The sequence below is a fragment of the Microcebus murinus genome, chromosome 3 (assembly GCF_040939455.1).
Source record: "Microcebus murinus isolate Inina chromosome 3, M.murinus_Inina_mat1.0, whole genome shotgun sequence".
In the NCBI taxonomy this organism is placed as follows: domain Eukaryota; kingdom Metazoa; phylum Chordata; class Mammalia; order Primates; family Cheirogaleidae; genus Microcebus; species Microcebus murinus.
This window is the reverse complement of record NC_134106.1, coordinates 60,496,852-60,521,407: the sequence shown is the minus strand read 5'-3', so window position 1 is coordinate 60,521,407 and position 24,556 is coordinate 60,496,852. Positions and strand designations below refer to the sequence as shown.

Genomic DNA, 24,556 nt, shown 5'->3' with positions numbered 1-24,556 from the left:
CAGAATTCTAATGGTATAAAAAAAGTAGAGAATATAAAAAGTTCTCCTTTTCTCTGTCCCCCAATTGCCCACTTCCCCTCCCAACAGAAATCATCGATTTCTTCTGTATCATGCCAGAGATATTCACATAAGTACTCACTGGAGCTTCATTTGTAATAGCAAAAAGTCACAAAAGAAAAAATGTTATATGATTCTACTCCTATGAGATACTAGTGTAGTCAAATTCATAAAGACAGAAAGCCGAATGGTGGTTTCTAGGAGCTGGGTGAGGAATGGGGAATTTAATGGGTACAGAGTTTCAGTCGGGGAAGAAGAAAAAGTTCTGGAGGTGGATGGCGGTGATGGCTGCACACAACATGAATGTACTTAATGCCGGAGAACTGCACACTTACAAATACTTAGGATGGTAAATTGTATGTTATGCATATTTTACTATAGTAAAATAAAAGCTGGTAAATAGCCTGAAAGGCCACCAATAGGGGACAGTTTATAATATATTCGTTCAAGGTTTCTGTTAGGAAGAATAAGGCTGCTTTCTGTGCAGAAGGGGGAAAACGACAGAAAGATCTCCAAAATACACTACATGCCCTCGGGGCAGAACAGTGTGCAGGAGTGTGCGAGCATTTGACGATGGGTGCCTGTGGTGGGTAAGAGTGGAGTCTCTGGAGCCAGACTGCTTGGGTTCAAATCCCAGCAATGCTGTGGGACTTTGGGCAAGTCACTTAAGCTCTTGGAGCCTCAGTTTCTACATCTATAAAATGGGAGATAGACTAGTGCCTACGTCCTAGGGTTGTAAGGGGATTAAATAAGCTGATAGATATGAAGCCCCTAGAAGACACGTAACCCTTAGCCTGACACATAGTATGTGTGCACTGAGTGGGAATGAATGGATGAGTGAGTGAATGAATGAATCTGAGTCAGATGTCATGAGCTGTAGTTCTGGCTCCATCTCTGAGAACTTGGGCATGGCTCTCAGCTTTGGTCTTTCCACCTGTTCTGTGGGAACAGGTTTCTGAGTATGAGAATCAGATAGTTAATGGGAGGAAAAGTGCTCAGCAAAACATAAAAGCATGGAATTATCACGTGAGACTGTACCGTTGGCTTTTATCTGTGGCACTAGCGTGCTGGGACACGTGTGTGGTGGTGTCGTTTGTGGGGTAGGGCACATTTCTGTAGGCTCTGGGCTCTTGGCCTCCCAGACGGCCCTCCTTGCAGGATCTGCCTGACTCCCCATCGCTGCCCCTAACTTGGAGTGGAGGAGGCAGTCCTTGAATCTGAAGGACACAGATGCAGTCATGTTGTTTATCGGGACTTTGGCAGGATGGGAGCATCTGCTGCCAGTCGCAAGGGGGTGGTACTGGGACCTCAGGATGGTGTTAGCCACACTCTTCTTTCTCTTGTGCCTCAGGCCTGGCTGTCACCCTGGCCAAGAGCAGAGAACACCCAGGCCTGGAGGCCAGGAGGCCTGAGTGGCTGTCTGCATCCTGCCACCAGGCCCCTGGGACCCTGGCTTAGTCACTTAGTTTCTCTGAGATGAGCATCTACCTACCTCACAGGCATGATGGAGGAATGACACTATAGAGATGAAGTCACTTTGAAAGATGAGTAAATCCTTTAAAAAAATATTGCTCACTGGAATTGCGTCCCCTCTATTTTAGGCAACTATATCGAGCACGTTCTATGAGTCACATATTTTATATATGCATCTCTCATTCAAGACTCTGTATTAGTCAGATTAAACCCTCAGATTTCAAGGGCTTACCACACTAACATCCACTTCTCAGTCACGTCTGAATCCAGTGTAACCCCAGGACTTGGCAGATGCCAAGTTCAGGGACTGGCTTTATCGTCTTCTAGTTCCTTGCTGTCTTCTACCGGGTCCTCCGAGGGAGGCTTCGGGGCCAGGCCCAGATGTGGTGAATGTCATTTCTGTCCACAGTCCACTAGCCCACACCCAGTCCCACGAGCCACGTGACTGCAGGGGGGCTGGGAAGCAGCAGCTTAGGTGTGTGTCAGAAGGGAAACGCAGTCTGCCGGGGCACCACACACTCTCTGCCCTACCCTTACAACAACCCCTTTTACTGGTTGTGAAACTGAGGCACGAAGGCAAAGTCATTTGCCCAGGGCCACACATCCAGTATGTGGCAGAACTAGGATTTGTCCCCTGCACTTATTTTTCATTGTATCCTTTTCTTCTTTCATGCCCTACTGCTTTGAAGATACTATAGCATTTTAAAAGTTTTCTTTAGTTCCCGTGTTGTTTCATTTCCTCAGAATTCCTTTTTCTTTTCGCTTCCAGAATTCCTTTTCTATATATGCATGTGTAGCTCACTCAGCAGCGATCCCTTTCATTGGGGTCCTCCAAGTAGCAGTATTTATAGGTAGAGCTGACTACATCATTTGTGAGGCAAGGTGCAAAGTGAAAATGCAAGATCCGTGTTCATAAAGCAGAAAAAAGCTTTTCCCTCTTTTCTGTGTTCTCTCTCTATACTTCCCCCTCCCCCTGCCCCAGACATGGCAAGGTATTTTTTTTTATTTGCTATTATTTAATGTCTTTCTCCCTCAGCCATGGGGGCACTCATGGTGCCAGAGCAGACCCGCACAGGCTCCCAGAGCCCCGCTCCTCAACTTGGTGTGTGGGACCCGCATGGCCCACCTGGCCCCCCTGCTCCTAGCCCTCCGCCAGGAGTGGAGGGTGACAGCAGTCACTGAGTGGGTGCCGAGAACCCATCCCAGGGAGATGGCTGGGTGGGGGGACAGTGTGAGGCAGGACCACAAGTGAGCTGAGGCTCCAGGCCACCAGCACATGCTCCATTGTCCCATCCATCTTTGCTTGCAAACCACATGTTCAAAGATAAAGATACAGTCACACGTTGCTTAATGACAGGGACACATTCTGAGAAATGCTTCATTAGGCATTTTGTCATTGTGGGAATGTCAGAGAGTGTACTTACGCAAACCTACATGGCGTAGCCTCCTCAGCCTAGGCTGTATGGGACGGCCTGTTGCTCCCTGGCCACAAACCTGTACAGCATGTGCCTGCCCTGAATGCCGCAGGCATCTGTAACACAGCGGCATCTGTGCATCTAAACATACAAGAGATACAGTAAAACGATTTTAAAAAAGGGTACACCTGTATGAGGCACTTAACCACGAATGGAGCTTGCTGGACTGGAAGTTGCCGTGGGTAAAGGGTGAGTGAGTATGAAGGCCTAGGATATTGCTGTATACTACTGCAGGCTTTATAAACACTGCACAGCTAGGCTACACTCAATTTATAAAAAAATTAGTTTCCTTTCCTCAACAATAATTTAAACTTAGCTTACTGTAACTTTTTTACTTTATAAACTAATTTTTTTTAACTTTTTGACTCTTGTAATAATACTTAGCTTAAAACACAAACATGGGCCGGGCGAGGTGGCTCACGCCTGTAATCCTAGCACTCTAGGAGGCCAAGGCAGTCAGATTATTTGAGTTCAGGAGTTTGAGACCAGCCTGAGCGAGACCCCGTCTCTACTAAAAATAGAAAGAAACTAATTGACCAACTAAAAATATATATACAAAAAATTAGCCGGGCATGGTGGCACATGCCTGTAGTTCCAGCTACTCAGGAGGCTGAGGCAGTAGGATCACTTGAGCCCAGGAGATTGAGGTTGCTGTGAGCTGGGCTGATGCCACGGCACTCACTCTAGCCTGGGCAACAAAGTGAGACTCTATCAAAAAAAAAAAACAAAACAAAACAAACCACACACACAAACATGTACAGTGGTACAAAAATATATTTTCTTTCTTTATATCCTTATTCTATAAGCTTTTTTCTATTTTAAATTTTTAAATAAATTTTTAAACATTTTTGTTAAAAACTCAGGCAAACACACACATTAGCCTAGGCCTACACAGAGTCAGGGTCGTCAATATCACTGTCTTCCACCTCCACATCTTGTCCCACTGGAGGGTCTTCAGGGACAGTAACACACACAGAGCTGTCATCTCCTAGGATAACAATGCCTTCTTCTGGAACACCTCATCAAGGGCCTGCCTGAGGCTGTTTTACAGTTACCTTTATATATATATATATATATATATATATATATATATATATATATATATAAATGGTGCACACTCTAAAATAATGATAAAAAGTATGGTATAATAAATACATACACCATAACAGTCATTAATTATCATTATCAAGTACTATGTATTGCACGAAATTGTATGTGTGAGGCTTTTATACAACTGTGGCAGTGCAGGTTTGTTTACGGCATTAACACAAACATGTGAGTAATATGTTGCTCTATGATCTTATGATGGCTATGAGGTCACCAGGCAATAGGACTTTTCAGCTTCATTATAGTCCTTTGGGACCACTGTCTTACATGTGGCTTTTCACTGACCATAACATTGTTTGTTGTGTGGCCCATGACTGTATTAAGTAAGCCAAGACAGCAACCACACAGCATCAGACCCCTAGCATGGGGCCTGCTCAGCAGTGCACTGATGGGATGTCCACCAAGCTGGCCCCTCAGTGGGTTGTTTCTCTGGAAGCCTTTCTGTTTCCCTGGGGAAGGTGTTCCATCCCCCTGCAGGCTGTGTTCTGGGAGCTGGATGAAGACAGGCTCCTGGAGAGACCCGTGTTCAGCACCCCGACTTTTCCCTCATCTTCCCCATGCCTGTGACCCTGTTTGGGCTGCTCTGGAGAATAAGCCTCCATCACCTGGGCAGGAGCTTTGGGGCTCTGTCCCATGCACAGGGACATTTTCAACCTCTCTCCCTGCTCTCTGGCCCCTCCACACCGCACCTCCATTGAGCGGCCCATGGGGCTCACTGCCACCCTCTGCAGCTTTGCTGGTCATTCATCCCTTCATCAGCTCTCCACCCGCCAGAGATGCATGGCCTCTTCTGCGTGCTGTTGTGCACCTACTATGTGCTGACAGTGCTCTAAGAATTTTCCATATACCTCTACCTCCCCTTCCTCCCTGATGAGGTTTTCAGCTGGTTTATTCTTTTGCTCTTCTTTTATTGAGGATTTGGTAAGAAAAGAGATAAATCTGTGCATTTGCTTCACCATGCTTACCCATAGATCAGTTACACCTTGGGCATGCTTACATTTTAGAAGATTATATTCCTTCACCAAGCACTTATTGAATGCCTATTGTTTGCCAGGCCCTGTGGGGGGTGCTAGGCGACAGTGCTGGAAAGCAGCTCCCTGTCTCTAAGAGGCTGGGCCGTGGCCCGGAGCTGAGAGGCCCCAGAGGTCATATCACGGTGGAGAGTGCGGGGTGGCAGGAGTCTGTGCGCAGGGCCTGGGGGCGCACCTGGAATGGAGCCTGGACTTGGGGGTGTACTTCAAACAGGTGCTTTCTGAGCAGAGAGGAAAGGACCAACCTTCTGCCATGTTTTAAAACCTCTTTGCTGTTAGGCTCTCACTTCCCTTTGTGCTAGCCGTGATTCTGCATTTGGGTTTTCTCATCAGTCTCCTGTTGTCCCCAATTATTATTTTTTTTAAAAATCTACTGCTTCTAGTCTGCCTGGGTCTGGAATGGCAGACAATCAAGTGTGTTGGAAATGTATCTAAAATAAGAGTTAATTAGGCTGTGAATTAAGGTTTGAGGGACTCAGCTGTGACTAAAATGCATAAACTTTAATGTATCAATTTTATAACTTCTATTTTTACTACCCAGTAGCCTTCTTAACTTCTGTAGCTTAATTTATATTCCAGATGACCAGCATTGCTATATGAGGCATAGCAACTATTCTCTTATAAAACTTTAAACATCAGCTGTTGGCTGTGTCTTCCTTCTAGCTCTGTATCCTTCTTGCTCCATGAAAAATGCACTGGCCTTTGGCTTGTCCAGCATGTACATTTTTATTTACTATGATTCCTTGATTTGAAGAGGCCTACTCTATTACACTGTGGCTTCTCTACAGTGGGATGTGTTTTTTAATTGATGTGGGTCTTGGCATTACATCAGAGTTTTCTTTCTTTTGTGATACATACTAGTGTATCTTAGGATCCATGATATCTTAGATTCAATGAAAGGCAGCAGTTAGGTCATTTGAAGGGATTGACAGTTGTACTGTCTATCCAGCCCACTCCCCTGCTGTGCGGGAAAGAAACAACCCCTCATCATCACTCATTTGAAAAGCAACTTTTTTTTTCTCCCTGCAACCTTCTTATCACAACAACAACAATAGGGGTAATAATATCAACAGCAATAAGGACGTATAAAGCACCTACTATGTGCTGAGTCTGCCCTAGGAACTTTCAATATACCTTTCAACAATTCTACGTTAGAAGCTTGGCCATCATCCCCACTTTGCAGATGAGGGAGCCACGGCTCAGGGGTTGCAGGGGCAAAGCCAAGAATCCAGGCAGTCTGTCTCTGAAAATCCAAGTCACGCTGTGCTGCCACTAGTCCTTCTAGGAGACAACTGAAGTGTCTTCATTTAAATCAGGGGTTCTTATGTGGTCGTGACTTAGAATCAAATAGGGAGCTTTGGGAAAATGCTGAAAGAATTCTCCAAGGAATTCTAAAGCGCAGCCAGAGTCAAGAGCCCCTGGTTTACATGACCGGTGTGTGATCCCCTAGCTCTGCCTTTCTGGGATCTGTAGCCTTTCTACCCTCTGGAGCCCCCACCCAGGGTGGGGTGGCTGCCCAGCCTGGGGAGACAAGGACAGCTTGAGCCACCTGTGCTTTTGGAGCTGGATCCCTTGGTTAGAAAATATGGCTTTGAGACTTTAAATGGATATGTGCTTTTGTTCTTTATTTCCATTCCTTTCTCTTTCTCTCTCTTCCAGCTCTGGAGCGCACAAAAAATCAAACAGGTAACCCAATTTTGGCTTCTTTTTCTTTCGTTCTCTGTACCCTCCTGGGCCCCACCCTCCCCTGTCCTGGGATCTAGCGGAAGCCCCTCCTCCCATGGCTGTTTCGGGACTTCAGTTTGCCCCTGGCTCCTCACCGCTTCCTCTGCCCCGGCACCCGAGGGCCGGCGTTCCTGAAGGCTGGCCTTGGCCTGGGCTCTCTGAGCTCCAGGAAAGGACTGGGCTATAATGATTGTGTACCATTACATGCCTACTGTGTGCCAGGCATGGGGTAGCACCTGCAAAGAAGACACCGTCCTCTTCCCCAGGGGCTTTTGGTCTCCCCTACACCTGCCTTTGAGGATCGGTCAGTAGTGGGGTGCTGTTTATGGCCATGTTTTTTTTTTTTTTTTTTTTTGAGACAGAGTCTCACTTTTTGCCCAGGCTAGAGTGAGTGCCGTGGCGTCAGCCTAGCTCACAGCAACCTCAAACTCCTGGGCTCGAGTGATCCTTCTGCCTCAGCCTCCCGGGTAGCTGGGACTACAGGCATGCGCCACCATGCCCGGCTAATTTTTTATATATATATCAGTTGGCCAATTAATTTCTTTCTATTTATAGTAGAGACGGGGTCTCGCTCTTGCTCAGGCTGGTTTTGAACTCCTGACCTTGAGCAATCCGCCCGCCTCGGCCTCCCAAGAGCTAGGATTACAGGCGTGAGCCACAGCGCCCGGCCTATGGCCATGTTTTGATGTTTTCTTGCCCTAAAGGGTGGAAAGACCTATCAGGCCAGAAGGCAACACACAGCTACTGGCGTCTGAGTCTTCCTGGGGGAACTGTCGTTTTCCCCTTCTGCCTCGAGCACTCTGCTTGTCCCCTTGTCCCTCCTTCCCGCCCGCCTTCCACACTATCACCCTGTGCTCTGTTCCCGGCTCTTGCCAGGCTATTCTTCACCCGGACACCAATGAGAAGATCTTCATGCCCTTTAGAATGTCAGGTAAGCTCCTGGGACCCTGCTCTTCTGCCCAGCCCGGGGCACTTACTATGGTCACAGCTCCAGGAGCGTCAGGTGTGCCCGCATGAGGAGGGGACGGAGCATGTCGCACAGGCAGCCACACTTGCACCCACCTGTTCCCCATGGCTTGACCATGCAAGACGCTGGCCAGGCCTCTGAATCCACCATGGAGCTCGGCTGCCTTTCCTTCCCGAGCAGTTGGGGTGGAGCCGTGGCCGCCCTAGGTGAAGCTGGCACTCTCACCCCAGGTTGTACACCACTCACCAGGGCAGCCTCAGTGATGCCGCCGCAGGCCAGCCCTGGCTTCTACAAGCCACCCCTCCTCTCCTACCTGCTCACAACCTGCTCTTTCCTTCCATGCCCCGCTCCCCGGTGCCCTTGCAGGCAGGCAGTCTCCAGATTGACCCCTGCTCTCCCATCCCACTGTCTGCCCTCCCTTCAGAAGGCGTGTGTTGTATTTGCACTGCTGTGCACATAGAGACAGCGCGATTCCTGCTCTGTAGAGACCGGTGGGCAGAGGGGGACACGAGATGCCTACCCCTCGGAAGTCCCAGTGGTCACTAGAGGGACAACTCGGTAGGTCTGGGTCCAGGGCTCAGAAAGCACAGGCGTATACACTAGCTGGGGCTGGCACAGTTATCCTGCTGACGGTTCTGCGAGGTTGCAGGCCTTGCCCCTAGGCACACTGCAGAGAGTCACACTCACACCAGCGTGTGTTTGCCTCCTTCTTGCCATTTCTCCGTGCAATGGGTGTACGCACCGTGAGGCATGAGGGTGGGGTGGGAGGGATTCTGCTGCTGCCTGGGGAAGCCTCAGTGGCTGGGGACAGGCCGGGTAGGTCAGTCAGGAGCCCTCCCTCCACAGAGCCGGACCTCTCAGGGGCAAGAAAATAAACAACCAGGGAGGGGATGGACACAGGAAGCCATTGTGTAAACTGAGGCAGCTAGTGCTCTGTGTCCCCTCACTTTGCCATGGCAGACGCCAAGGCAGCAGAGGCTCTGAGCATCTTATGGTTGTGGCTTCAGATGCCCTGCTGTCCCCACGCTGGGCAGACCAGGCTCTCATCTCCCCCACCCCCAGCCTAGCTTCTCTTGTCATTTCTGACCTTTTTTCTTTTTTTGAGACAGCGTCTTGCTCTGTCACCCTGAGTAGAGCACAGTGGTGTCATCATAACTCACTGCAACCTCAAACTCCTGGGCTCAAGTGATCCTCCTTCCTGAGCCGCCGAAGTAGCTGGGACTATAGACACACGCCACCACACCTGGCTAATTTTTTCTGTTTTTGGTAGAGACGGGGTCTCGCTCTTGCTCAGCCTGGTCTCAAACTCCTGAGCTCAAGCAATCCTCGTTCCTCGGCCTCCCAGAGTGCTAGAATTACAGGTGTGAGCCACTGCACCTGGCCAATTTCTAAACTTTCTGAGTCATGAATTCCTCTGAGGAGATGATCAAACTCTGAACCTCTCCCCAGAGGGACGCAGGGAGGAGAGAGAGGACTAGTGTGTACACACAAGTCAGGATGCTAACCTGTGCTTTAGATGCAACTCAGGTAAGCATGCTCCCTGCTGCCTGGCTGCCACAGTTAGAGGTTGGGGACAGCATTTGGGGCTGCTGGGGAGCCTCGCCTGGAGACCTTGAGCAGTAAGGAGCCAGCCCCAGGGCCTGGCTGTGCTTCATCCAGGCTCTCTACTGCCCCACTGAGGACATCTAGCCAGGTTGCCAGAGAGTTAAGAAGCTCTGACACTTAAAGGTACACAGCTCAGGTGCACAGGGAATTCCCTGTCCGGAAATGGTCACAATGCCAGGGAAATAAGAACCTATGCTAGAAAGACAAGCCGAGGGAAGAAGGAAGACATTCTGGGGTCCTTGGAGGATGTCCAGTCTTGTGTAGTGAGTGTGGGAAGAGGGCGTCTCACCTCACAGGGAAAATCATGTGGATCCTAAGACCTGACTCTTTTTTCTTTCTGCTCACAGGTTACATTCCTTTCGGGACGCCAATTGTAAGTGTTACTGTCAATGGATTTTCTTTGCTAATTTTTTTAAATGTATAACTTTACATTATTGTTCATAAATATTTGACTGAATAGTTGATTTAGGATAAATAAATTCCTGGAGGGGAGTTACCAGATAAAATGATTTACATTTCTTTTTTTTTTTTTTTGAGACAGATTCTCGCTTTGTTGCCCAGGCTAGAGTGAGTGCCATGGCGTCAGCCTAGCTCACAGCAACCTCAAACTCCTGGGCTCTAGCGATCCTACTGCCTCAGCCTCCCAAGTAGCTGGGACTACAGGCATGCACCACCATGCCCGGCTAATTTTTTCTATATATATTAGTTGGCCAATTGATTTCTTTCTATTTATTGTAGAGACAGGGTCTTGCTCTTGCTCAGGCTGGTTTTGAACTCCTGACCTCCAGCAGTCCACCCGCCTCAGCCTCCCAGAGTGCTAGGATTACAGGTGTGAGCCACCACGCCAGGCCTACATTTCTTATTATTTCTCTTGATGCTGATTGTCAAACTTATTTTCATAAAAAGGTGTACTGACTTACACCCAATGTGGAGCTGGACAGAGCCTTCATCTCTGCACACTTTCCATCCCCAGTGTCATTAGGACATCCCCTATGGTCATTAGGACCTGCTGGTTACAGGGAAGTTTTCCCAAAGAGCTTGGGAAGTAGGAAGATAAGTCTTCCTTCTGAAAATTAAAGTGCGAAATTGAATCAGAACAGCTTATCTGTATTCTTTTTGCTCAGTTTTGGAATCAGGGTTAGGTTTACTCTTCATTTTATCTTTATTGGAATAAAACAAACATACAGAAAGGTGCATTTATCATAAATGTGCAGATTGATAAATTTTCACAAAGTGAGCATAACCAAGTAAACATCATTAGGTAAAGATTCGGAGCATCATCAGCATCTCAGAAACCTCTCATGTGTCCCTCCCAGGCACCACTCCGACAGGGAGCCACTTTTCTGACTTCCTTCCCTCTACTCTAGTTTTGCCTGTTATTGATCTTTTTATCAATGGAATCATTCATATGTACTTTTTTGTGTATCTGGCTTCTTTTGCCTCACATTGTTTGTGAGATTTCTTTATAATTTTTTAATATATATACCATGGAATACTCTGTTTATATTGTTATATGTAGCATTTGTTCTTTTTTGTTGTATAATATTTCATTGCTATAAATATATCAGCATTTCTCTGTGTATCCTACTGTTAGCGAACACTTGAGTTGTTGCCAGTTTGGAATTTACAACAAATAGTGCTGTTTTGAACATGCTTCTATAAGTCTTTTAGCAGATACATGCTCTCATTTCTCTTAGATATGTACCTAGGAGGATGAATAGATAACAACTAAATTCTAAAATCTAGAATGGATCCTAGATTAGAGCAGGAGGTGTGTGAAATGTATTTCAGTTTTTTATGAAGTTAAACATACACTTACGATATGACCAAGCAATCCTACTTTTAGGAATTTAACCAAGAGAAATGAATTTCTCATGTCTACACAGAGATCTCTACGTGAATGTTTATGGTAGCTTTTTTCACATTAGCCTAGAACTAGAAACAGACAAGAATGACCAACAGATGTTAAAACCATCTGGTGAAAAACTGATTGAGAACAAAATATTTACCTAGTCTCAGGGTTTCCTAATTGATCCCATAGATATCATTCCTTCTATGTTTATTAGTTGGCACCCTCTTGTAAATAAGTATTTTCCCTTCTACCTCATCCTTTAATATATTTTTTAAAACCATCAGTATGGTCTTTGTATTTTTTTTTAATTCAGTAGGTAAAATTTTACTCCTGTCATTATTTATTTTGATATGTAAATTGTGCCAGTTTTGACCAGTGGGAACCCCTTAATGTTGTTTCTTTATTTGATATGGTCCCCTTATTCTTTGAGAGCTTCAGTACTCTCTGGCACGACAGAATATTCTAGATTCACCGTGTACAGTCATTTCTCTGCCCCAGTCCTAGGATGATCTGTTTCTCCACAGAGCCCTAGTCCCTTTCGGAGGGAAATGGTATTTAGAAACCAAGATCTGGATGCTAGGTGTGCTCCTTGTTCTTGGGATGTCATTGCTTCAGGCACTCTTAGAGGACAAAGCTAGGAGATACAACTTTTTAAATTTATGACTTTATACTGATACTTCTAATTCTAATACAACATCTCAGTGTTTCTTTTGTTTCTCTTTGTTTTATATTTGTATCTCCCTTCTCCCTGAATGAGAATCCAACAATAATGTATTTACTCACTTACTCAGTATTATACATGCAAATAAGAGTTCCAGAATTGCTACATCAATACCACTCTCAAAAATTGTATTAAGTAAAGCCCAAGATGTCTTTGAAGTTCTTTTTGTCCTTAGAATATATCCTACTGAGAGTATACTGTCAGAAAGCCATGTTCAAAAGTTACTTGAATTAATTTTTTTCTTCTATGTTTATGTTATCTATTTAATATACAGTTAGGCTTACTTGTTTCTGTTGGCATTCAATTTCAGTTGTTTTCCCATTCTTGTTGATTTTTTTTTAATATTTAGAAGATTAGAATAGTTTAAAAGTCAAAGCCATTTACAAAGGTATCCTCATAAAAGTTCCATTCCCCTCCCTATCCCCTCTACCTCTTTCTCACTCATCCTCTGTAGGTAAACAAATTTATCCTTCCTATTTCTTTTCATAAGAATAAGCAAATACAAATATATTTCCCCTTTTATTGTTATATAAAAGGTAGCATACTATACACAGTCCCTGACAAGTCCCTGACTTGTGATGGTTCAACTTACAATTTTTCAACTGTATGATGGTGCAAAAGCAATATGTATTCTATGAAAACTATACTTCCAATTTTGAATTTTGATCTTTTCCCAAGCTAGCGATAGGCAGTAAGATACTCTCTCGTGATGCTGGGTGGTGGCAGCGAGCCCAGCTCCCAGGCAGCCCCATGATCACCAGGGTAAACAACTGATACTCTACAGTGTGCTGGGTTACCAGCATCTTCTGGGATATTGTGTGTTGTGTTTTTCCATCCTATCATATCTACAATATGCCCATTTGCAACTTATAATATTTTCAACTTAGATGGGTTTATTGGGAGTAACCCCATCATAAATCAAGGAGCATTGTTACATTACATAAACATTTTATATAATGTTTTTTTCACTTAATGATATATCCTAGAAATCACTATATATCAATTTATAGAAATCTCTCTAATGGTTTTTTATAGCTGCATAGTATTCTACTAGTGGGAGTACCATAATTTATTTAGCCACTTTCCTACATTAGGTTATTTCTAATATGTTGCCATTATGAATAATGTCATAATGGTGATACTGTACATATGTTTTTTGATATTGTTGGAATATATCTTGAGGGTAAATTCCTAGGTTCTATGGAAGGACCAGTTAAATAGACATTTCTGACAACAGTGATCAAGATAAAAGAGAGAAGATAACAAATAAACAGTATTAGGAATAAAAAGTACAATATCTATAGATATAGTAGATGCTTAACAGACTAACTGCCATGTGAGTTGTATTTAACTCACTCTAGTTTTGAGCTGGGGGCCTTGTGAAGCATACATAATTCACATGTCTCTTCACCTTGGGAGTTGCGTGAACTATTTTTCAAGTTGCATATAACTCATGCACAGAAAACAATAAAAAATCACAGAATTTTCATTAAATTAGAAAGGATCTTTTTGTTTTCAAATTTTTTATTCTATTTTCATAATAAAACATCATGGCCCCAAGGAAGAAATTTTTTTTCTAGTGTGACAGTCAATATGTTAAAAGATGGGAATGCATTGAACAACCCAGGGCAATGAATATGAAGACTTAGAAGAAATGGAAACATTTCTAGGAAAATATAGCTTACCAAAACTGCCTAGCAAGATGAAATATAGAATCTCAATAGACCAATAACTAGAAAGAAATTAAATCAATAGTTAAAAATATTTGTAACAAAGAACAAACAAACCAAAAATTACCGCTGGGCTCTGATGATTTTCCAGGTGACTATACTCAAAGGAATAGCCAAATTTGATCTTTGTAAAACTCCTAAAAAAGACAAAAAAGGAAATATTCCCAATTCATTTGTGAGACACCTTGAGACCAATACCAAAGAAGTAAGTATAAGAAAGAAAAATTATAGGCCAATATTACTTATGATATTACATATAAAAATTATAAATAAAAGAAGAACAAACTGAATCCAGGAGGGTATCAAGATACATCATAACCAAATACTTTTCAGTAAGAATGATAACATTCGAGAATGTATTAATGTAGTTCATCACACTAAGAAATTGAAGGAGAAACATGATTTCCCAATAGAAAAAGCATTTGATAAAATAAAACATAACTCCATCTACAATAATAACCATAATAAAACAGAACATATTAGGTCTAGAAGGAACTTCCTTAACTTTATAGAGTGTCTACAAAAAACAATTTAAAGACAACCAACCCTATAGCAAGCACCATTCTTAAAGATAAAACATGTAAGAGTAAATTCTTAATGTCTGAGACGGGGAAAATGCCTGATAATCCTGCTTCTACCCAACATTTTCCTGGAAGATTAGCAAGTACAGTAAGACCTGAAAAGGTAAACAACTAGTATTAGAGTTGGAAAGGAAGAAACAAAAAACATTCATGAAAATAAACAAACTATTGGAACAATTATTTTTAAAGATTTCTGGATGCAAGACAAGCATATAAAATATTGTTTTATGCCTATAAGACTAAAACAAAGATCTAGAATTTGAATTTTTTTAAAAAAAACATATCATTTACAATAGCACTTAAAGGTATAAGGCACATAAAAATAAATTTAAGAAATGATGTGTAAGACTTTTATAGAGAAACTAACAGGACTCTATTGAAGGATACTGGAAATCTAAATAAATGGAGAGATATATCATCTTATTTTCTTTACATTAAAATTTCTATTCAATGTAATTCCAATCAAAATCTCAGCAGTATTTTTCATGGAGCTTGACAAGTTGATACTAAAAATTATGTGAACAATGAACAAGAACAGCCAAGACAGTTTCTTTCCTTTTTAACAGCACCATATATTGGAAGCCGAGGTAATTTTTAAGAATAAGGTGGTGGGAGAGGACTCACCCTACCAAATAATATAAGACAGTTTGGTTTTGGTACAGGGATAAGCAGACTGATCAATGGAACAGAATAGAAAACCTGGAAACGTGCCCATGCCCATATGGAAACTCGATGTTTGACAAAGGTGGCATTATAAATCAGTAGAGTAAAAGGATGGACCATCTATTATATAGAGCTGAGACAGCTGGCTACCTATATGGAAAAGAATAAAGTTTAGATCTTGACCTGACCTGGTACACAGAACCACATTTAAATACAAAAAGGAAGTACTTGCAACAGTGTTTATGATAGCAAAAAATTGGAAACTACTGCAATTCCCTTAACAAGAAAATGGCTAAGTCCTGGTTTAGTCATGCAGTAGAATACTTAACACAGGAAAGAAAATAATGAACAAGGGCTACATTTATGCATATGGATATATCTCAAAAAGAATATTGAATGAAAAAATAGTAGCAGAGTAGTAATGCTCTCTGATGTCATTTATATAATGTTCAAAAATATGCAAAGCAATACTATATATAGTTATGGGTACATTTTTCATGTATCTATAAAAACACTCATGGGAACAATAAGTAACAGATTCATGATACTGATTACCTCCTCTGGGGAAAGAGAAAGCAAGGAAATCTAGCACATAAGGGGTGCTTCATTTGTATTTATAGAGTTTCATCTTTTTAAAAAGCTAAAATTTTTAGAAAATTTGACAAAATGATAAGATTTGACATATATAGATATTCGTTATATTATCCTCTGGACTTTTCTGTATCCTTGAAATATTTCATTTCATACATATATTTTTAAATATATATAAATATATCGAGAGGTATTATTCACATCTCTATTTTTATGTTGTTGCCTCGAAACTACTGTATTGTTCTGAAATATTCTGAGAAAGGATTATAAACTTTCCACTGTAATTATGTGTGCCTATGTTTAATTTCTTTACATTTCTTCAGTTGTTGTATTAATATATGTTTCAATGCCGTGGTGTTTGGTGTGTTCATGATAGTTTTATCTTCTTGATGTTATCATCTCTCTTTTTCTCTCTCACACACACATACACACCACTATCTCTGTTTTATTGAATATTCTTGCCTTGAATTCTACTTATCTCTTATTAATATTTCTATTCCTATTTTAATTTATTTGCCTTCTGTATCACTTGCCTATACTTGTATATCAAAGTCATTTAATTTTTGTGCCATTTTGTATTATATATCTCTTTAAGACAAAATCTAGCTGAATTTTACTTTTTTAACTCAGTTTAAGAAATACTGTTTTTAATTTTAATAATAAATTGAACCCATTCATATCATTTTGCCACTGATTATTGTAACCACTTATCCCAGCCATCAAGCGGGTTTTTTTTTTCCTGTTTTGTTTATTAAGCTTTGTTATTGTTTGTACTGCTTTTCCTGATCTGTACAGAGTGATAGTTTTCATCGGTCCTTTTGGTTTCTTAAGTAGTTTGGAAGGGGAAAATCCTAATTCTCTCTAATTACCATTCATTTGTAATATTTTACAGTATATAGAGGTCATATTATAGATATTTTATAAATATCAAGAATCAAATAATAAATATGACTTCTCCAACCCTACCTACACAGGAAGAGCCTTTAAGTATACCATTTTATTCCCTACTTGAATATTTTACCTCTATACATCTGCTAAATTTTTAGAAATAATCTGGAATCTCATCAGATATAAATCATCAGATATAAAGCCTTTCTTGACACCTGTATTAAACTTCACAATTACTTAGGTTTTATGTGTATGTATGGCTGTGTGTATTTTATGTTTGCCTAGAATACTTTTTTGAATAATTTTCAGACTATGTGGGCAATACACTTTCTGAATCCTTGCGTGTCTGGAAATGTCTTTTTTTTCCCTTTCATACATGAACAATAGTTGGCCTGATTCTCTTTTCTTTTCTAGGTAAACTTCCCCCCTTCCCTTGGAATCATTTGGTATTTTTTCTCTTTATCTTTGGAGTTCGGAAATATCTCCAGGATTTAGAAAAAAAAAGCTTCTCTGTATATTTTATAAAATTATACAAGTAATACATGAATATGTTCTTTGGGATTCAAAAATACCACCACCAAGAATTTTTTATAAAGAATATTTTTAAAGTTATACAAGTAATACATGAATGTTCTCTCAGCTCAGAATTTAAACAACATAAGCAAAAGTAGCCGTCCTTATGGATGACCCTTGACCCCAGATCTATGCCCACAGGTAACCTCTGTCTGGTGTTTGGCATGAGCTTCTAGGCATTTTCCAAGCATTTGCATATATCTAAATCATCATTAAAATTTTTTTGTGTTTTGTGGGTTTTTGCATTAAAAAATGTAACAATATACTTATCTATAATTACCTTATTGCACTTAGCAGTTTGCCTACATAAAGATCGGCTTTGTTTATTTTTTCATTTGTTCATTTTTTCTGCTGGGTAGTAGTATGTCCCCTAGTGATGGGTGAGGTTGTTTCTGCTTATTTGCTGTTAGAAACAACAGTGCTGTGCAAAATCCTCGTAAAGCTCTTTTAGTACAAGTATGAAGATTTCCCCAGGGCATATTCCATAAAGTGAATTTACTACATAAAAGGCCATGTACATTTACATTTTTAATTGATATTACTAAATTTCCCATGGAAAGGGCTGTATTTCCCCACACCTTTGTAACACTGGAATTCATTGTTTAACGTTTTCGCCAATCTAATGGGGGAAGGGCTTCTCACTATGGTTCTCAATTTTATTTCCCTGAACACCAAAAAGATTGCATTTCCTTCCATCTATTTATTGGCCATTTATATTTCCTCCTCTGTGAAGCACCTGTTCACACCCTTTCCATTCTTCCATGGGCTGTATTTTTCTAATTGATTTATAAGAGTTCCTTATATATTTTGGATATTAGTCCTTTGAATTTTATATTGAAAATCTCTTCTTCAGCTGTTTTTTTCTCAGTCTCTGGTGTCTTAATGATAGAAAAGTTTTAAGTGTGGGTTTTTAAAAAATATAATGATCTTTCCTTTGACTGATTTGGGGTCTTGTCCCACTCCTAACCTCTACCCCCTTTATTAAAAAAACTGGATTTGTGAGAGTTGTGTCTAGGAATTAGTTCTTGGATGTATTTATCAGTTCTTCTATTTTGTCTTCTAATTATTCATTTCTGCTTTTGTTTTTATAATATATTTTTTCCCCTCTTTGGTTTGTGGTTGGTTCTCTTACTTTTTGCATTGAATTCTTAGCTTATTTATTCTTTCTTTCCTTCTAATGAAAGTGTTTGGAGCTGAGAATTTGCCTCTGAATATTTCTAAAAATGGCTATATCTAATATGCTGTTATATATAGTGATCCTATGTTATTGTTTTCTAAATAAGTTTGAAATTATAATTTCAAATCCTATTCAGTCTATTAGTCAGAAGAAAGTATTTTAAATTATAAGTGATTGGGATTTTAAAAATGTGTTATTTTGTTATCTTCCAGCTTATCTTAATTGTAGAGTGACCTCTACAATTCTGCCATTTGGGATTTATTGTGGTTTCTTTGTAGCATAGTGTCTGATTATATAAGTTAGGATGAGAATCATCTACATATAATAGAAAGTCCAAAATAACAGTGGCTTAAGCAAAATAGTTTATTTCTATCTCATGTCAAAGGAGTTTAGAGATAGGCAGAACCTCATAATGTCATCAGGAACCCAGACTTCTATTTTGCTGTGCCACCACTTTCAGCACTGGCTTCTAGTGTTAAAGCTACCTCATAGCTTAAGATGGCTGCTGGAGTTCCAGCCATCCCATTCACATTCCGGGGAGGAGAAAGAAGAGAGGAGTAAAAGGATGTATCTCCCGACTGAGATAGCTCTCTTTAAGGAGACTTCTTGGAAGTTCTACATAACAGTTCTGCTTGCATTTCATGTAGAATTTAGCTGGGTATATATAGTTATCTCCAATTATATAGGGATTCTGTTAGTAAGAAAGAAGAGAAGAATGGTTAATAGGCAGGCAAACAAGAGTGCCATAATAATTTCTACAAATGTTCCATCAACACTTTTAAAAAAGATACATCGGTTGGCAGTATCACCAGAGAACTGGTTGTTTGAAACGGCAGAAGTCAAATGTGGGGCTCATTTTCCCCTAAGGGGCCCAGTGGGCCCTCACACGGTTACTGGTTGCTGTGAGCTGGGATGAACCGGCTAAGCCAAGAGAGGCTGGCGCTGCCCTCAGCTCTCAGGTGTTACCGAGGCTCACTCTGTACTTTTTTATCCTTTCCGTGTCCCGCGGAGAGAAGCCCGCGCTAGCAGGGTCACTGTGGTCTGTAGGCAGCCTGGGACTTGGCTGCTGACCCGCTTGCCGTTCGGGGATCCTTGCCGAAGCAGACGCTGCGAACGTCCTGTCAGGACCAGTCCTCTCCCAGCCTGAGCAGACAGCCCTCTGTAAATGACGCCGTGCAGGAGTAGCGTGCCCCGGCCCCGACGCCCTGTGTGACGCCTGCTTGATGGGGACAGCATGACCTGGGCCACCTCCCAGCAGGCCTCCATGGCAGCCAGGGCCGAAATGACGGTGTTCACCTGCCCCCACTTCCAGCCCCAAATACCCACATCCCGAGACTCAGAACAGCCGGGCCAGCGGCCAGGTCCCCAGCGGAGTCTTTGCATTTGGAGAACCCTTGTCCTTCCATCGCGGCACTTCGATGTGGACAAGCGGCATGACAACTCATTCACTGGTCCCTGCCCCTCCCGACTCGGGCCTCGCCTTGTGTGGCAGGGGCCCTGGTGGCCGCTCCAGCACTTCCACCCAAGGCCCGGCTCCCGCCAGCCCCGCCAGCTCCTCCAAGGCCCCGCTGTCACCCCGTAGCACGGAACATTTCAGCAGCCGCCTGGTCTGAGGGGGAGTGAAGGTTCCAGTCCGCACCTTAGGAAAGCCCCTGGTCTGATAGAGTGGGTAAGAAATATACGCGTGCAGAAGCCACTAGAAATGCTTACCAAAATAGAAACGAGGGTGCCAGCGAATGTGCTAGGAACTGGGTCCCTGAGTGATGAAGGGAAGGGGCGAGTAAGGCTGGCAGGTGCCTCGACTAGAAGCTTCTGGAAACTGCAGTGGAGCTGCCTTTCTGCCCAGGTGAACATCCCCGGCTCGACCCCCGCGGCTGTTCCCACTCTGCCTGCGAGCCACCGCGCCCCCACCCCGCTCACCCCTCCGAGCTCAGGAGGAGCGAGCTGGTTTTCTCCCAGAGGCTGGTGCCAGTTTAGTCAGCAGATTTCACAGATCCACTGGCACCCATGTAGTGTCTTATTTTAAGCTTAACATTTGAAGATGGGAACTTTTCCCCCTTCGGTGTGCGGCAGAGAGATCCCAATTTATACATAAGCACAGCGGCTGAGCCGGTGCACCGAGGCAGCTTCTGAGGCTACCGTGGTGGTTCATTGCTCCCTTTCTTCGGGTGTCTTCTCAGAAGAGCCCTGCCAGTGTGGTCGCTTCTTATAAACGGCTTCTCCATCCCCAGGTTTCCTCTGAGAGGTGTGTGGCACTGTCCTTCCCACAGTGTGGCTGGGAGAAGCAGGCCAGGCTTGGCCCCAATGGTCTGGCCCCGTCCTGCCCTCCCCACCTCCCACCCATGCCCCGCACCCTTGGCCACTGGACCGCCTCAGATGCCAGCAACTGCGTTTCCCTCCTGGGCCTGAGGCTGTCCCAGGGCGCATCTGTGCCTGCGTCCTCAGCCTGAGCTCCCCACAGCACTGCTGCCCTCCCTGCCCTCCCCTGTTGTTTCTGGAACTCTTGAAGCTCAGGGGCCAATGCCTCAGATCCAGCCGCAGGCTGAGGAGGGCAGACAGTGAACGCCTGGTCAGCGAGCCTGGTGGCTTTGGGTTAAGTACTGATCATATTTCTGTCTTGGGACACTGAGGGCTTGGACCCTGTACTCTGAACCCTTTCGTTTTAATACTGCAGATAATCACGTGGACGTAGACACCCAAGTATCGGAAGGTGCTAGAGCAGGGCACTGCGTCTCCAGGGTGCGGGGCCGTGAGGGTGGACCACCAAGGGCTCACTTTTGGCAGGACTTGGCTGTGTCCCAGGGCCTTTCTGACATCTCCCAACGCTCCTCATCCCCGACTCTGCCTTCTCCCATATTTAAATCCCACTCCCAAATTCCCCTGGCCCGCCTCCAGTATGCTGGACACCAGCCTCGGCGGCCGGGCTCAGACCTCGCCGGAGCTGGCGCCCAGGTGAGCTGGCGCTGACCAGTCCGACGCGAGCCTTCGTCTGACAGGCGCGTTGTCTTCAACTGCCTGGCATCCTTTAAATAGCAACACCCTAATACACTGACGAGTTACTTTTCAGATCATTAGCCACATAAATCAGAAGATGGAGACAAAGTAGAAGGAAAACACAGGCAAATTGTTGAGCGCTGGGGCCCATGGCGGGTGTATTGAAACGAAGAGGAGCGTTTTGGAGCTGAGCGAGCCAGTGCGGGGGGAAGAGCCGCGATGTCGGAGGCTGTTGCTGTAGCGGTGAGGACTCCCGGGTGCACGTCCTGTGGTCTCGCTCGCTGAGGCTGCAGGAAGCTCTCCAGGAAGACAGACTTTAAGCAGATTCTTGCTACCGAGGTGACTTCTGCAGAGAAGGCCTGCAGGGTGCTGGGAGGCATGTGACAGGGACCTCACCTCAGCTTGAAGGTCAAGGGAGGCTTCCTGGAGGAGGTGACAACTATGCTGAAACCTGAAGAGTGAGGAATGAAGAGGGAGGATTAGCTAACTCGAGATGGGGCGGGACCGTTATTTCTGCCATTACCCGGGCAAGCAAGATTGTTCTGTGCCCTGTAGTCCTCCCCTGGCTTAAGTTTTACCACCCAGTTTTGACACTTACCCTGTTTCCTCTCCAGATTCCCCAGACTTTAAGAAATCTTTCTCCTCTCACTTGAGTTGGTCTTGTATGGGAGGCGGCCAGGGGGGACAGGGGCTCCCAGTTCCCTCTCTGAGTCCAGACATCATGGCATACAGCACTGCGGCCGGTGGCCCTGCTCCCCTGTCTTTGTCTTCAATTTGTTCGTGTCACACTCCTGGCCAAGCAGATTGGAATATCTGGGGATGCCTCTCTCCCAGACTGAGAGCTCACCTCTCTGCTGCGGTTAGAATGCCCCGAAGGAGGAGGCCTGAAGTGCAGATGTGATTTTTCTTGCAGCCGATTGTCGTATAGATGCCATTGGCCCCTTCCTTACTCTGTCCTGAGACTAAGCTCAAGCACAAACCGCTCCTCTTCCTGGACCTGCCCAGGCAGCCCCCAGGTTGGGCTGGTGGCCCTGGGTGGGGTGGGGTGATAAGACCCCAGGGACCAGCATCCTTGCTGAAGACCTAGTTCGAGGTATATTCGTGACAGTACAGGTTTGGACCAGGAGGGACAGCACAGGCAGCCTGCACACGTGGTAATCCTTGTATTAGTTATCTGTTGCCACCATAGTGTGTGTAGCAAACGTCCACAGCACTGCGGCGGCGTCCATAGCATTTATTCTCAGGGTTGTGCAGGAGGGTCCCCAGTTGGCCGGGGTTTCCCTGGCCCAGACAGGGCTTGAAGGAGGCAGCTGTGCATCTTGTGCAGGTCTGTGGATCACCTGAGGGTCAGCTGGCCTGGGCTGGACTCTGCTCCTCTAGCCTCTCATCCTCCTTAGCCAGAAGACTAGTCAGGGATGTCACCTTGGGGTGATGTTAGACCCACAGCAGGGCAAGCAGGAACACAAGGCCTCTGAGGCTTGGCTCAGAACGGGCACAATGCCACTTCCTCCCACATGCCAGTGGCCAGCGCCAGTCCTACGGCCAAGCAGAGCCAAGACGCAGGGAGATACCCTCCTCCCAGGGTGAGGCTCGTAGAGGGTATGGATGCAGGCAGCTGGGAAGAATCAGGCCCCAAAATTCAGTCTACGCCCTCCCCAAAGGCCAACGCCCTCAGGCAAGTAGGACATTAATAAAAGGAGCCAGGAGGGGATGGGTGATGGTGGTCATTGTCACAGTCCAGCAGGGATCTTTCTCTGGGCAAGTGTTGTTTAATGTTCTTAACTATGAATTTGCAATGTTGCTGCAGCCCGGGCTCAGTGTGGGCGGAATGCTTTGAGGGTCATCAGGAAGAAGAGAGAAGAGCCCTGGTTACCTTCGGGAGCTCTGTTCTTTGAGGGATAAGACTTGTGTTCAGAAACGAGATGCAAGTGAGCCGGTGCCCAGTTGTGTGACGTGGGCTGTGGGGCTCAGAGCAAGGAGAGACCAGCACCGGCCACAGAGGACTTGGTGGGAGGGGAGGAGTGACACTAACCTCTAAAGCGCATGTGTTGCGTGCCAGCCGTTGAGCCAGATTCTCTCCTGCCTTGCTCCTCGTGTGACCGTCCTGTGGGGCACTAGGATTAGCCTCCATTTAGCAGATGAGGAAAGGGAGGTGCAAAGACTCAAGTAACTTGCCTGTGGTCACCCAGCTGGTAAACACTGGCACCAGCCTCTGGCAACCAGAGCCTGGGCATTGATCGCTGGGTCTGTGACTGGACGCCTGGGGGGAAGGGAACAGCAAAGGTGCAGACAGATGTGCGGGGAGGACAGCTGCCATCCTGCCAGAGCTGCAGAGGGGACTTCAGCCATGTTACGAACTATAAATGGGAGCAAAGATAGGATGTGCGATTTGGCCAAGGTCCTGCAGCAAAATAGGGTGGAGGCTGGGCTAGAAATCCGAGCTGCTGGCTCCTGTTTCCCTCTCCTTCCACTTTCCTTGGTACCAGCCACATTCTGGGCTCTCTCCACCCATCTGCGTGGCCACGCCTGAATCTCTTCCCTCTTGGAAGAGGTGCAATCCACTGGCATTGAAGCTGGGTGGACTGGCTCCCTCTCTCTATCCATCTCTTTCTTCCTTTCCCCTGCCATGTTCTGGAAAGGGCAGCGGGAGGGAATGTGGGCAGGTTGCACCAGAGATATACATCTGAGAGCTGAAGGGAACATTTATTTTTAATTTAGACTTAAAAAGAAAAAAGGAAGTTATAAAATATCTGCTCTTGCTCCTGGGATTGTGCAGATGGTGCTGCGTTTTGCCTAATAGGGAATGGGGCTGGCATCCGCGAGCTGCTGGTCCCCGCCTGACTGTAAGGACCCGGAGGGCAGGATACCTGTCCCCCGACCTCAGCCGCGGGTGACTCCCGAGGGCCCCGTTTGGCCAGCGCAGCTCGGTATTCCCTGTCTTCCAACCTCAGCCCCCCCACACTCCCTCTGCCAGTCTCTCAGCTGTCCCGGCTGTCTCTGCTCTCGTGTACACACACACACACACACGCACACACACAAACACACACACACACACACACATGCACCTGAGATCAGTCCTACCCCCTCCCCCGGCAGATAGCCAGGGCACACTGACCTTTTCCTTCCTGAACTCCTGTTTGGATGATAGAATTTATCGACCTTACACACGCCCAAGTACCTCATTAAACTATCTTACCATTTTCATGCCTGAGAGTCGTAAGTGACGTCCTCATACATTTTCATGTTTGGTCTTTGTGTTTGTTGTGGGTAAGGAATAATCTCTGGTGTTCTCCACTGGGAGTGGGGTGGGACTTGGTACACAGAAGGTGCTCCATAAATAGCATGG

General features: G+C 44.7%; 1 protein-coding gene across 2 annotated transcripts in view; it reads left to right on the top strand.

The window, feature by feature from the left end:
- Positions 1-24,556, top strand: part of SFXN5 (sideroflexin 5) — a 115,557-nt gene that overhangs the window by 32,431 nt on the left and 58,570 nt on the right. For both annotated transcript variants that reach the window (XM_076000876.1, XM_012750126.2), the window contains exons 4-6: positions 6,803-6,829; positions 7,745-7,799; positions 9,788-9,813. In XM_076000876.1, coding sequence (XP_075856991.1) covers positions 6,803-6,829; positions 7,745-7,799; positions 9,788-9,813 — 108 coding nt within the window. The remainder of the gene's footprint in view (positions 1-6,802; positions 6,830-7,744; positions 7,800-9,787; positions 9,814-24,556) is intronic.